We start from the raw sequence: 14,050 nt of genomic DNA on the forward strand, positions 1-14,050 counted from the left end.
GTTTTCCAAACTATAGTCCGCGGCCCAGTACTGGTACCACAGGAAAAAAATATCAGGCCTCAGCGTGACTGAGGTGTTCCGGGCTCCCAGAGTGCCCATGCAGCGTCAGGGCCCCCAAGCCCTGGACCAGGCTGGGCAGAGGATGCAGCCGAGTGTTCTGGGCTCCCAGCAGAGGCATAGTGAGGGGGGAGCAGTTGCCCCTGGGCGCCACCCTAGGGGGGTGCCAGGCTGGGCTGCGGGGGTGAGGGGGGGAGTTGCCGGGAACCCAGCGCTGGACTCAAGGGGAGGAAGGGAGGGAGGGAGGGGCAGGGAATCAGAGCTGGGCTCAGCATGTCTGTGTGATTTGGGGGAAGGTGCAGGGAAACGGACCTCAGCTGGGCTGCGAGAGTGAAGAGGTATGGGGTACTGGGCTGAGCTGGGCTGCAGGGTGGGTGGAGGTTCCAAGCTCAGTGCTCAGTTTGGCTGCAGGAGGAGGGAGGTGCTGGGAACCCAGGGCTTGGCTCAAGGGCAGGGAGCGAGGAAGGGAGGGGGCAGGAAATCAGAGCTGGGCTCAGCAATTCTGTGGGGCTTGGGAAGAGGTGCAGGGAAACGGGGCTCAGCTGTGCTGTGGGGGAGCCATGCAGGGAAGCAGTATGGGGCTCAACTGAGCTGAGGTGGATGCGGGAAGGGAGCAGAAGGGCAGCTCAGCTGGGCTGTGAGGGGCTGCACTCCCTTGGACTGGCCTGTGAGGAACTGGTGCTGCACTCCCTTGGATTGTGGCAGATGGTTTTGGGGGAGGTGCTGGGAGCCAACGGGGGTGGGCAGCTCAGTTGGATTGCAGGGGAGGGAGGTGCAAAGAATCCTAGTGGGGAGTGGGGGAACCAGGAGTCCTGAAATGACCTCCTCTGGTCCAAAAAATCTCTCATCTGGGACCAGTCAGGTCCAGAGGGTGCCAGACCAGGGAAGTCCAACTCCTACCCAAGTCCCCTTCTTGCACTCTCCCTCCGGGTGAAACAGTAAAAAGGTATTCATTTTTCATTCTTTTTTTTATATGCGTTTATATTTTTGGACTGCAAAAAACAGTACTGAAAAAAAAAAACGGGTTCCAACTAAAGTAAAAAATTTGGAAAACCCTGGTCTAGCCAGCTTTCTATCCACTTTACTGTCCATTTATCCAATTCATATTCCCTTAACTTGCTGGCAAGAATATTGTGGGTGACTGTAGCAAAAGCTTTGCTAAAGCTGGCACTGGGGGCTTTGGAAGGAGTAGAAACAACTTATTTGCATATTCATCATTTGCTTAATGAATATGAAAATATGCAAATGAATGTCACCGGTCCTCCAAAAGCTCATGAATGGATTTACTGGTCCCTGTGTCAAAAAGTTTGGGAATCCCTGCAATACAGTAATGGCTATTTGTATTTTATAAAATTGGTCTAAAATTACACATGGGATAATACACTCTATCTGGTAATATGACAAATAGTCGCACTACATGTGTTCAGACATTAGGAAATAATTTCATAATCTAAGAACCTCTTTAGCCAGTGATTTTAAAGGCATGTCTACACAATAGGGCAAAAATCAAATTAAGTTACACAACTTCAGCTACGTCAATTGCATACTTGATGTGAAAATGGCTTAATTAGGCTTTTTGGCAGTGTCTACACAGCAGGAAATTGAAGGAAGAACACTCTTCCTTCAACTTCCCTTACTCCTTGTGAAATGAGGGTTTCAGGAGTCGGAGTAAGAAGTCCTCCAGCTCAACATTATTTTGAAATAATAGCTTGCTGTGTAGATGCACTCTGTTATTTTGGAATAACGTCAATGACGTTATTCCAAAATAACTCTGCTGCGTAGACATAGCCTTAGTTAGTACATAAGAGGAAATAATTTTGTCAGAGAGAATGAAGCCTATGAACTCCTAACTTTAGAATTATTGCGTTATTTCACTTCTATTCATATATTTTATAATGCCATACATGACCTGCCATACATCACTTCAGTTTCAGGGTCTGCAAGTTATTCATGGTAGACAATTTTTATTACACTTTCTTACCACTTGTAAGCAGTTTTAAACATATACAACATGCTGGTCCATGCAAAGAGCTGATCCATCATTAAGCCTTCAGATTAGTGAATATCACATGCAAGTTAGTTAGTATACCAGAGCTTTTTTTTTTTTTTTTTTTTTTTAATATATATAGCTTAATAGATAGTTGTTGCTACTGAGTATGTTGCAGTCAGGACCCCATAAATCTCAGTGCCAAGTTCAGAGGCTGAAGTGAGATTCCTGGAAGAACACTGATAGATGCAGTAACATGCCTATTGGCAGTAATACTGTTGACTTCACAATGCTAAGAAACCTCATCTTTTTTTAAATTGTCTGTGTATCTTACTTGTGTGTATGAGTAAATAAATATATTCACACTTAGGTCAAAATAAGAGTAAAAAAGTCATAGATCACTAAAGTCAAAAGCAGATTAAATATTAATAACAATCTCTTTTCTCCCATAACACTAATAATTTAAAACCAAAACTAGTGTTGATTACATGTTTCTACTAGCTCTGACTTATGATTGCATTTATTTTTAATTTATTTTAAAAGATTAATGTTCAATTTCACCAAATTTGGAAAACTTTAGAAATATGTAGCTGACTTTCAAACTGTTTTGTACCTGCAGCACAGCAAAATTCAACCCTGAAGCAAGGGAAAATTGGGTCTAACTTCCTGGGTGATAAGAGTTTTCATATTTAGTAGCAACAACAATAATTGTCTCCCCTTGTATATCAGCAGGTTGAGAATTGTTAAAATGAGATGTAAAGCTCTTCTTATGCCTGTTATATTTTAATAGTTATAGGTTATATTATATTATTTATATAAATACACAACTTAAATAATTACTTCTACTTATGGTCAGAAAGCATGAACATCAGTACTTGTGGATGTTTAACATAAATACATGAAATATTGGAAGGCTTTTTTTTCGTCTTTATAAATCCCACCTTGTTTCATCTTTATAAATCCCACCTTGGTTCAAAAGAGTCATTATGTTAAAAATTGCATTGTGATATTATAGAGTGGCACGCATCTTCCAATCAATGTGCCACTGTCAAATCTGGAGAAACAGAGGCACAGATTAAAAAAGAGATCCATGCTTAAATTTGGGCTACATTTTTCAGATGCTATGTTGTGAAAAGAGGTAGACTTATCGAAAACAACTTATATACTTACTATCAAAAAATGGACGTAGATACTTGTTGTATCCCTTCATTATTTTCTGTATAGTTGGAGGAAGAATTTCACCTTTTCCTTCAGCTGCAGACATTTTTGTTAACCTGAAAGAAAACAAGAACATGAAGTAGCTTTAGAGAGACAAAACTGATTTTCCTGAAACTGGTACAGTACTTGGGTCGGGGCAAAAAGGACTGCTTGCTATTAGATTTATATAACATAAAATATTTTATGCTTTTGCATTTCATAAAGTACATAGCTACAGAAAAATATCCTAGAGAATGTTGGACTTCATGAATCCATATCAATACCTAATTTGCATAAAATATCATTTTTAGCTTTAAATTGTCTTAACCTGCACTTTTAACTGTACAGCTTGTGGAAACAGTTCAGTTTTCTCTAGCACTGTATGGCTACGTCTAGACTGGCATGATTTTCTGCAAATGCTTTTAACGGAAAAGCTTATGTACCTGAGCTTCCTTTGCCTTGGTACTTATTTTTTAAACACATGTCTACACTCCTAAATTAAGTTTAGTTACTAAAGTTTTCTTAAGGAATTTATCCAAAATGCATTAGCACTCTCTAATACATAATTACTTTGAAACAGCTGTGCCAGGCTACTGTCTAGAGAATGTATTTTTGAAAAAATATGAATATGTATTTATCAAATAGACTGGAATGCCTTTTTGTTCTGGTCTGTCAGGTGTATAATGCATATTTTAAAACATTCTCTATTTAACAAACCACAGCAGCTTCTACATAGCAAAACAATAATACTTTGAAATTCACCAGCATGTTAATGCTTAACTTATTAAAAATCCAATTATGAAATAGGGTCAGTGCCCTCATATCCAAGTGAAGGCTGTTAATATTTCACAGCATGTCTACGTCTAGACTGGCATGATTTTCTGCAAAAGCTTTTAACGGAAAAGTTTTTCCGTTAAAAACATTTGTGGAAAAGAGCGTCTAGATTGGCACAGATGCTCTTCCGCAAAAGCACTTTTTGCGGAAAAGCGTCCGTGCCAATCTAGACACAGTTTTGTGCAAGAAAGCCCCGATCGCCATTTTCGCCATCGGGGCTTTTTTGCACAAAACAGTTTTAAGCTGTCTACACTGGCCCTCTTGCACAAAAACATTTCTGGAAAAGGGCTTTTGCCTGAATGGGAACTTCAAAGCATTTGCGCAAGAAGCACTGATTTCCGACAGTAGAACGTTAGTGCTTTTGCGCAAAATCAAGCGGCCAGTGTAGACAGCTGGCAAGTTTTTGCTCAAAAGCAGCTGCTTTTGTGGAAAAACTTGCCAGTCTAGATGCAGCCAAGGTGTTTGGAATCTCTGAGGATTAGTCCCTTTAAACCCAGTTCAACAACCCTACCTTAATCTTGTAGAACTCTTACTTAAATCAAGGGGATATTTCCTGAACAAAACCCCCACATAATCAGGCCCAATATATCTACCTAATCTGATTCACACATACATGATACATATTTCAAACTATTTTCTATTTATTCTACCAGAAGATTTACTCCGTGTTTCTCGGTTTCTTAATTCAATTAATTTTTGTTTTGTGGAAAATTAAATGAAAATATGCATGCTTCATTTAAATCATTATTCTGGGGTGGGGCTGGAGATGAGTTCAGTATTCAGGCTGCCCCAGGGAGAGAGGACAACCCCAGCCCTCTCTTACTGCAGTAGCTTGGGGCCAGATGAGAAGCGCCTTTCCATGGCTGCTGCAGCTCCAGCAGGCACAGGAATAGGGAAGGTCCAGGTTAGGCTGGTTGGGAGTCACAGAGGGATCACCTGTCCCCTGGCAGCAGCAACTCTGGGGCAGTTCTGGGTTGGGTGCCATGGCTTGGGGGAAGGGCAAGGTGCTTTCTACTCGGGCTCCAGCATGGAATAGACACGGCTGGGAGTTTGGATGAGGCACTGCCTCCCCCAGCCCCAGCATGAAGGTACCGACTACTGTCAGGCCAAAATGGAACTGCTGTGGCAGCTCTGTGCTGGGGCCTGCAGGCAGAGGCAGTACTCTGTGTGTGCCCTCCCTGAGCTCCTGCCACTAGGGCTGCCAGGTGTCTGGTTTTGAACTGGACAGTCCAGTATTTGAGCTTTCTGTTCGGGAAACAAATTGAGGAAATATAAATGAGGAAACATAAATGTCCGGTATTTTCTAAATAAGATGTAATGTAGATTGTGATGTAATGTCAAGTGTGTCCATCCTTAAACTTACCCTATACCATCTTACAACATTTGCTTAGTTATGTCAAATTTGAAGACTGTACTTCATTTGGTGATTTGTCTCTTTTCTGCATAGTTTTATGAGAAGCAATCCCATTCCAGGCACATCCTGTTTTCTTGGCATAACCAAACCCGTCCTTTGCTTTAAGTTATGTCAAGAGGAAGCTATATACAGAATTTAGTGATACTAGATGGAGTTTAGAAGGAGTTCTTGAACAAACAGACAAACACAACCAGACAGACAAGTCTCTCAAATATATAGTAGACTATAGTAGAAACTATGTAACAATTAAATTTAATATAAAGAACTGCAAGGTGAAATGTAGGTAGATGCTGCATATGCTTTTAACCCTGACTTAATACTCCAGTATATTCCTGAAACTTTGGTATTGAATACTTTTACCCAATGTTTGATTTGATTTTTTTCTTTACAAAAATTGCTTCCTTGAAACTGGCAGTACAGTTTGTTCATTAGTTTCAGTTTGAGTAATCTATGCTCTTTGTATTGAGACTGTAATATGGAAGAATGTCAAGTACCAGAATTGAAATAAGAAATGTCATTTGTAGAAATTAAAATGGGATCTATTGGAAATAACCCTTCACCAGTTATCCCATTCCAACATTATTTTCAAGTGAATAGGTGAAGAAAAAACCATTCAAATAATATACATGGAAGAAGGAAGAGGTTGTTTGCTAATCTGTCCCTTGGAAGAGCCAACAATCAACAGAATAAACTGTGTAGACAAATTCTTCCCAGATTTATAATCTATCCATTTGCAAAAGAGTGTAAGGGTAGGATTCTATAAGGTTAGTCAATTAATCTCCCAATTTTCTAGAGAGATCTCATCAATAAATACATGTTATTATGAAACAAAAGGGCAAATACAAAGGAGTTCCTGACTAAAGCCCACAATAAACTAATCTCAGAGAATATATTTTATAATAAAATAGTAGCCATAATTAAGCAGTAAGTAAAATTGTCTATGCCAGTGGCTCCAGAACAATCAAGATTCTGTATAGCAGAGTTCACTTAGGGGCCAGCAAGCATAGCTGGCATTCCACAGACAGACCTCAAAGTTCCTTGGTCATCTGCTCAGGCCTTACCCACAGTCCAAGCTCTTCCCCTTGTGGATTTCCTGGATTCCTTCTTACAGCCAATTGCTCCTTCATTGTCCTTCCACGTGGAACATGCTCTGCAGCTGCTGAAGGGTGGTGCCTTAGACCAATACTGTTCCATCACTCCTTTGTTCTTAAGTTATGTCTACACTACAGAGAAAGATCGAAGCTGCCACTGTCAGTCTTCCAGGGTTTGAATTAGCGGTCTAGTTAAGACAGCTAATTCAAAGTGAGAGGAGCACTCCAGTCAATGCCTATAATCCTGCTTTAACAAGGAGTAAGGGAAGTTGAAGGAAGACTGTCCTTCGTTCAACTTCCTGCAGTATAGACGGCACCAAAAGCTGAGTTAAGATACTTTGACTTCAGCTACAGAATTAATGTAGCTGAAGTTGAGTATCTTAACTCAACTTTGTCCTGTAATGTAGACATACCCTGAGTGAGCAATCTACAAAACCCATCAGAGAGAAGGAAAAGTGGGATGGGATACAGACAAGTTTGTTTAGAGGAGCTGAATATTTGAAGGGTTGAAGGAGAAAACCTGACCATTTAAAACTACCTTTTTCTACCAAATTGCTAAACTCCTATTTCAGTAGCAATTTGTGGCCCTTTGGGTAATTTAATCAAATACATATTATAAATGCTAAATTGAGATTTTTCTCAACATTCCATGTTTATTTATTTTTTCAATGAACTAAAGAGAGTTGAAAGTGGCTGCTGCAACACACATTTCTGCTAAGGAGTTCAAACAGGGTTTTGGAGGGTTAACAAAAGGCAGGTGTCCAAACACATCAAGAAATCCTAAGTAACAATTAATATATTTGAAATAGTTTGGGAAAATGTATGCAAAAGAGTTCTTTGGAGTTGAGGGAGTCTAATCATACTCAATCATCTCTACTGGTGGTCACATCATCTGCTATTTCATTGCTATTTGCAAGGTGGTGCTCTGCCCTTTGTGATCATTCTTAAGTCTCCCTGACTGTGTAATAAAAATAGATACCCTTAAAGTTACTCTCTCCTGGGGCCCCAGCAAAAGAGGGATATGGGGATGGCAAATCTAAAGTGCTGCTAAAAAACCAGTCCCAACATAATGAGTTTGAGGAAATTCCTCTAGCTAAGTCTCAGAGACAAGCTCAGCCTGTCCGTCTTAGATGGGAGCCTACTATATGCACATCAGGGCTAGGTGAAGGTCTCCTTCCCGGGAGTGCCCTTTACAACTTGTTCCTGCAGTCGACTCTTTTATGGAAACCCTTGTGTGATGGTGGTAGTTAGTGCATGCATACTCCCATAAATGACAGCAGTTTCCTTCCTTTTAAAGGCCTCCTCCCTATCATGCATGATTGATTGGGTCAGAGAAGTGGAGTTAGAACTACCAACCATGCTTCTCTGCCCCTTCCTCATTCATGTGTAGCCTATAATCCTTTTGCAATGTGTGCAAAATTTTTCTCTCTCATTTTATCTTCTCTTTTGATTAGGATTTACTTTTCGCAGGGGAAGGGTATATTGCATAGACCTCTTCAAAATGTTTGTTCTTTAAAGAGTGCTTTTTGTCTCTATTTTTTAAAGGTTGCATTCTTGCAACCCTATTGATTTCAGCAGAATTACATACACATTTAAAAGGTCAAAATTTGGCCCATTAGATAAGGGAGACACAAAGGGAACTGTACAGTATTTAACAATCTATTCTACTGAGCATCATAAGAACATACTGCAACCTAGGAAAAATGTTTTCAAAGAATTCCTTCCCGAAAGCCTTTCAGTGGCAATCAGACCAAGATGATTCAAGTTTGTAGAGTGGTTCACATACTCCCCTGACACCTTCCCTTGCACAATGAGAGAGACACCTGGGCACACCTCTGTGTAGGACATCCCTCCTCTGGTTCCTTCCGAACCTCTGCACTTCTCTACACACTTCGGGTATGTCTACACTACCCCGCTAGTTCAAAGGGTATGTAGACATACCCTTCCTGATCTATGCACATGCCATCCATAGGCCCACAGTGTCACGGGATCTCTTCAATCTCTTCACTCCAGGAGGAGGAAACTGGAGGGTTGATCATGGCATGCAACTATGGGAGCTGTTTCCAATCCCTTCTCCACTCATATTTGCAGGCAAAGTTTCTCTTGACTGTGTCCACTGAGTCTTTTGACCTCCCTCCTGAGCCTGAGTTTTCTCCTTTATCCCCCATAATCAAATGGAACCTGGACTTAGTGATTCCACCCCCTTAGATGAGGAGGAAGGCCTTTAGTCATGAGCAGACCAAGGGTACGTCTAGACTACAGGGTTTTGTTGACAGAAGTTTTGTCGACAGATACTGTCGACAAAACTTCTGTCGACTTAGAGCGTCTAGACTACATTCAGTTCTGTCGACAAAGCAAGACGCTTTGTCGACAAAACTCTGTAGTCTAGACACAATCCTACATGCAATAACACCTTCTGTCGACAGAGCTCTGTCGACAAAAGGCGTTATGCCTCGTAAAATGAGGTTTACCAGTGTCGTCAAAACTGCTGAGTTCTGTCGACATTATGTCGACAGAACTCAGCGGTAGTGTAGACGCAGGTATAGTTTTGTCGACAAAAGTCTACTTTTGTCGACAAAACTCTGTAGTCTAGACACACCCCAAGACCCACCTGCATCAGTACTTCTAATAATACATGTAGCTTGTATCATCACCTGTTGTACTATGTGTGGCTGTGCTGCTTTGTGTGAAATAAATTGTAATGTGCTTCAGGCAGGGACCATGTGTCCCTACATATTACTTATTTGTATAGCACATAGCAGTTTTCCCACTCCATAATAATAACTAATATCACTTGGTAAAGTTCATGTCCACTTTATTTTTGAACAAGTTTGACTGATCAACAGTATGCTTAGTATAAAACATTATGGCTCAGTGAAAACAATGAAGTTAAACCAGGGATGAGTTCAGCTCTATATTTCCATTGGTCTTAGCTGAAGTGAAGTAAGATTCAACTTGTAAATCCAGTGTGTTCTTTTAAACATCTTCCTTGCAGACTCTCAGTTGTGTTTGTTACCTGGGCAAAAATAATGTTCTAACTAGAATACGTTTGGTGATACCTAACTCTATTATGCACACTTATCAAAAAGTTAACAACAATTTAACTCTCTTACCTGCAAAACATCAATAGAAACAGGGCTTTGGCACACCAGAAAAGAGTGCACATTGTCAGAGATGGCTTCAGAAGTTCTGGTTTTTCCTAAAAAGCAAACATAGGTAAGGTTTAATAGTAAAGCATAATGACAAATATATATTCTAAAAAAAGGTTATAGTAAATCAAACTTCTGACCACATGAAGCTTTTTTTACAGTGACTGTACACTGTAAATACATGCTAATTTATATCCTAAACAAGTGGGCTGTGTCTACACCGCACCCCTTTTCCGGAAAAGGGATGCAGATTAGACACTTTAGAATAGGCAAATCCGTGGGGGATTTAAATATCCCCCGCGGTATTTGCATTAACATGGCTGCCGCTTTTTTCCGGCTTGGGGATAAGCCGGAGAAAAGCGGCAGTCTAGACGGGATTCTCCGGAAAATAAACCCTTTTTCGGAGGATCTTTTATTCCTACTTGAAAGTCTAGACGTGATTCTCCGGAAAATAAACCCTTTTCCGGAGGATCTTTTATTCCTACTTTTTTTTAATATTAGGGGTTTTTTAATATAGCCTTCACAATACTTACATAGAGCTTATTTTTTCAGTATTCTTTAACACTGTAGATTTTAAAATATTAGGTTAAATAGTCTGTTGGTGACTTTTATAAATCATGATTGTTAGTTCTGATTATTAACAGAGTGCTTGAATTTGATAGCGACAGGCTATAAAGTGTTTGAAACTAAAGAGGGGATTGTGGAATTATGTAATATGGAAGATTTATGAAAAGCAGCTTTTTTTCATTTTCAGGGAGAGAGATGGAATTTCTTCCACAACATGAATAGTCTTGGGCACTAGTATCTGACAAGCTTGAAAAGCCTGATGGCCCCTTAGGATTATATTTTTAAATATTATGCTATTTTAAAATGCAAAGTAAATATATTCAGATAACAAAGAAAGCAATATTCCAAGTTTGTGAATGAAATCCTGGCCACACTGAAGAAAATATCAATTTTGCCAAATGCATCCACGCATTCACTCTGTGTAACATTGACTCTTGCTATACTTTGATCTCCCCATGGATAAACAGTTAATGTGCCTCATCCCTGTATTTCCAAAACAAATGTTTGGTAACTAGGTTTGCCAACTTTCCCGACCCAATGCCTTCCTGATGCTGCCCTTGCTGGTAATATGTCCGCAGCGCTTTATTTATTTGTATTACTGCAGTGCTATAACGATTCTAGTTCCAGGCTTTATAAACCCAACCCTCGGAAGTCTGCCATATGTCAGAATTCGCCCATGGCTACTATAATTTGTGTAAGTGACCACATCAACCCCCAGCTGACCAAACATCCATATACAGCAGAGGAGGTTTAAAGCCGCTTTTGTCACCCCTCCTGCTGGGTTGTGTTCTCTGTTGTGTGCTCCCCATAATCACAGCAGAGAATTGTTATGTGGTTAATTTAGGCAGAATTGATTTACTCTGAATTTTAAAGATTTTTATATCATTTTGACTATCATAAATTGCAAACTGTGGCTCTGGAACAGAAGGGTCTTTCAATCAACATATTTGAGAAATAATAGTCAAGCCTGCACAAATAACTTGCAGCCTGTCCAAAATTAACTTATCAAGAGTCCAGCCTACATTCCTGGCTCAACCAAAACTTCTAGAATTTTTCCTGAGTCCATACTTAGTGAAGGGTCTCTTGCAAATCTATGCTATTTCAAGAAAAATTAGCACAAAAATAACCCCTCATAAGCAATGCAAAGGATTTTAAATTAAACAGTGTGAAATAATAATTCATTATCTGTTTCTATAATAAAATAGCTCAGAGTTACTTTCATTGTAAAATCCATTCTTGCATTCTGAACAAATTTGCAGATACAAATGCATTTAATGTATATAATCCAAGAAGTTAGTAATATATATTAGTGCACTTTAAACAAGTCATATTGAGGTACACTTCTTGATCTATTTCTGAACCATTCATACATAGAAGCTTGAACATTTTGAAAAGAAAGTTCAGACACAACCTTTGCCCTGGAGCTCAGTTCTCCATTTCCAACTGATATGACTCGTCATTCCTTTGAAGCCAAAAAGTCTATTCCTGTCATTAAGGAATGCAAAATTCAGCTATTAATAAAATCATTTGGAGTTTTTTCTGAGTGAGAACTGTGACATAGAACTATGAGAATTCATGATTGTTTTTATGCAGTAAAATGATTATCAACTTTGCTTTAATTCAAATCAGTGTAGGATAATGTTCCAGGATTTAGAATGTATTTTAAGATTATAACAATGTACCCATGACCTTTAGATTTTGGGAAATACATTAGAATTGGCTATAGTTTTGTAATGATGCAAAAGGAAGCCACAGCAACTCGTATACAAAGTTAGAGTTGAACTTTAAAATAGGAAAAAATAACATAAATACTGTTCATAAGTAGAAAAGGATTGCTAGTCAAATAATAGTTATATTTATATTTTCTTCCATAAGTTTCCACTGACTAAAAGTACATTTTAAATAAATACATTCAAATGCTTTCATCCAAATGCTGTATATTTTAACCAGAAATATTTTACATTTTTCATACAAAGTCACTGTTACCTGGATAATTTATATATCTATGTTTAAAGTAAATTTTCAAGATGACAGATTTTGAGATGGGTAGGCTTTGGCTTTGTAAATTTTTTTTGTTTTGAGCAGTGTCATTGCATATGCTATCAGCTCAGTTTTCATAAGAAGCAATTTTACTTTTTCAAAGAATTCTCTCTAATTTGACTTTTCTTTCATCTGTTCACAAATAACAATTCGGGGTGGGGTAACTAACATTTTTTTCTATAGTTAAGCATAAAATATGAGTAAATAGAAATATTATCTGAAGCAGAAACCTGGAACTGCTTGGTCCCGGTACTTGGTTGTGTTGTAAAGCTCCTGGAAATAAAGTTGTGGCTTTATAGAAATGATGCTCCCAACTTACCTATATGAAAAAGATTTTGCATATAGCTCTTCCTTTGTGTGCTGGAAGGAGAGAAGATAACGCCAGACGGCTCTAATACGGCCTTGCAGCCCTAGGATCAGTTCAGGGATCAAGGAATAAGGGATGCTCTTTGTTGGAATAGCCCACTCGGGTTACTGTGTGTGGAGCCTGACTCACCAGCGCCTCACGGAGCGTGTCTGAAGAGGGAGGGAGATGGCGATGACTAGGGGAAAGGCATCGCAGTGGGGGCGGGGGCGCGTGGTCTGAGTATACAGCTTCAGTCGGCTGCGACCCATCTCTGCCTCTGTCCATAGGGCAGGACCAGCCCGGGGCTTTGGAAGAAGTCTGCTCTTGGTGACAGGAAGGGAGGGGTGGGAATGGCTGGAGACTGGAACCCAGGGCTGGTCGCGGGGCACAATTTCACGGGCAGTGTCGGAGCCTCCTCCCTGCTCCTGCAGGGGACGCCGAAGTGGTCGGTGCTGCTCAGTAACAGCCGCCCAGCTGCTGCCCTCGCTCTGCCCTCGCTTGCCATCGGAAGCCCGGGGAAAGCGGGGCAGAAACGCAGAGAGGGAGCTAGCCCGGGCAAAACCGGGAAGGGGAATAAAAGGAGGGAAATTGGGCAGAACTGAGGGAGGAGGAACGGGGGGGGGAGTGGGAGGGGCGGGCACAGACTGGGAAACCGAAGGGATGGGGAGCAGAAATGAGGGCGAGGTAGCACGGGAAGGAGGGCTCAGAGGAGCAGAAATGGGGCCGGGAGAGAAGGGGTGCGGCGTTCCCCGGGCACCTCCAGTCTAAGCCGGGCTGTGCAGATAGAGCCCTCCTGCAGCCCAGCGCTTGGGGGATCAAGCTGTATCGATGTAGCCGGAAAACTGTGCGAGAGTCTCGATTCCTTAGCCCGCTCCTGAGCCGGGCTAGGCACATGGGCCGTGTCCAGACTCAGGGTTTTTTTCGGGAAAAGTAGCCTTTTTCCGAAAAAACTTCACCTGCGTCTAGACTGCAGCCGCGTTCTTTCGAAATTAAATCGAAAGACCGCGGCTTTTCTTTCGATGGCGGTAAACCTCATTTCACGAGGAAGAACGCCTTCTTTCGAAAGTGCTTCTTTCGAAAGAAGGCGTTCTTGAATGTAAATAGGGCTTCTTCGAAAGAGAGCATCCAGACTCACTGGGTGCTTTCTTTCGAAAAAGCGGCTTGCTCTTTCGAAAGTTCCGCGTGCAGTCTAGACGCTCTCTTTCGAAAGTATCTTTCGAAAGAGCCTCTTTCGAAAGAGGCTTGCAGTCTAGACATAGCCATGGAGACGTGCTTGAGGTGGATGAAAGAGTTTGCCTCCTGTGGCAGGGCAGGGTGGGGAGAGACTGACGGTCGGGTCAGGCAGAAGGATGAAAGTGGATGCGGGGA

The 14,050-nt window shown here is 40.9% G+C and overlaps 1 protein-coding gene across 1 annotated transcript in view; it reads right to left on the minus strand.

The window, feature by feature from the left end:
• The window catches only part of LOC102462261 (gamma-aminobutyric acid receptor subunit pi-like), a 60,679-nt gene that overhangs the window by 28,619 nt on the left and 18,010 nt on the right, over window positions 1–14,050 (minus strand). The window contains exons 2-3 of the mRNA XM_075935217.1: window positions 9,694–9,779; window positions 3,215–3,318 (exon numbers count right to left, since the gene is read on the minus strand). Of these exons, the coding sequence (XP_075791332.1) occupies window positions 3,215–3,318; window positions 9,694–9,779 (190 nt within the window). The remainder of the gene's footprint in view (window positions 1–3,214; window positions 3,319–9,693; window positions 9,780–14,050) is intronic.

Source organism: Pelodiscus sinensis, chromosome 8 (assembly GCF_049634645.1).
Source record: "Pelodiscus sinensis isolate JC-2024 chromosome 8, ASM4963464v1, whole genome shotgun sequence".
Classification (NCBI taxonomy): Eukaryota; Metazoa; Chordata; order Testudines; family Trionychidae; genus Pelodiscus; species Pelodiscus sinensis.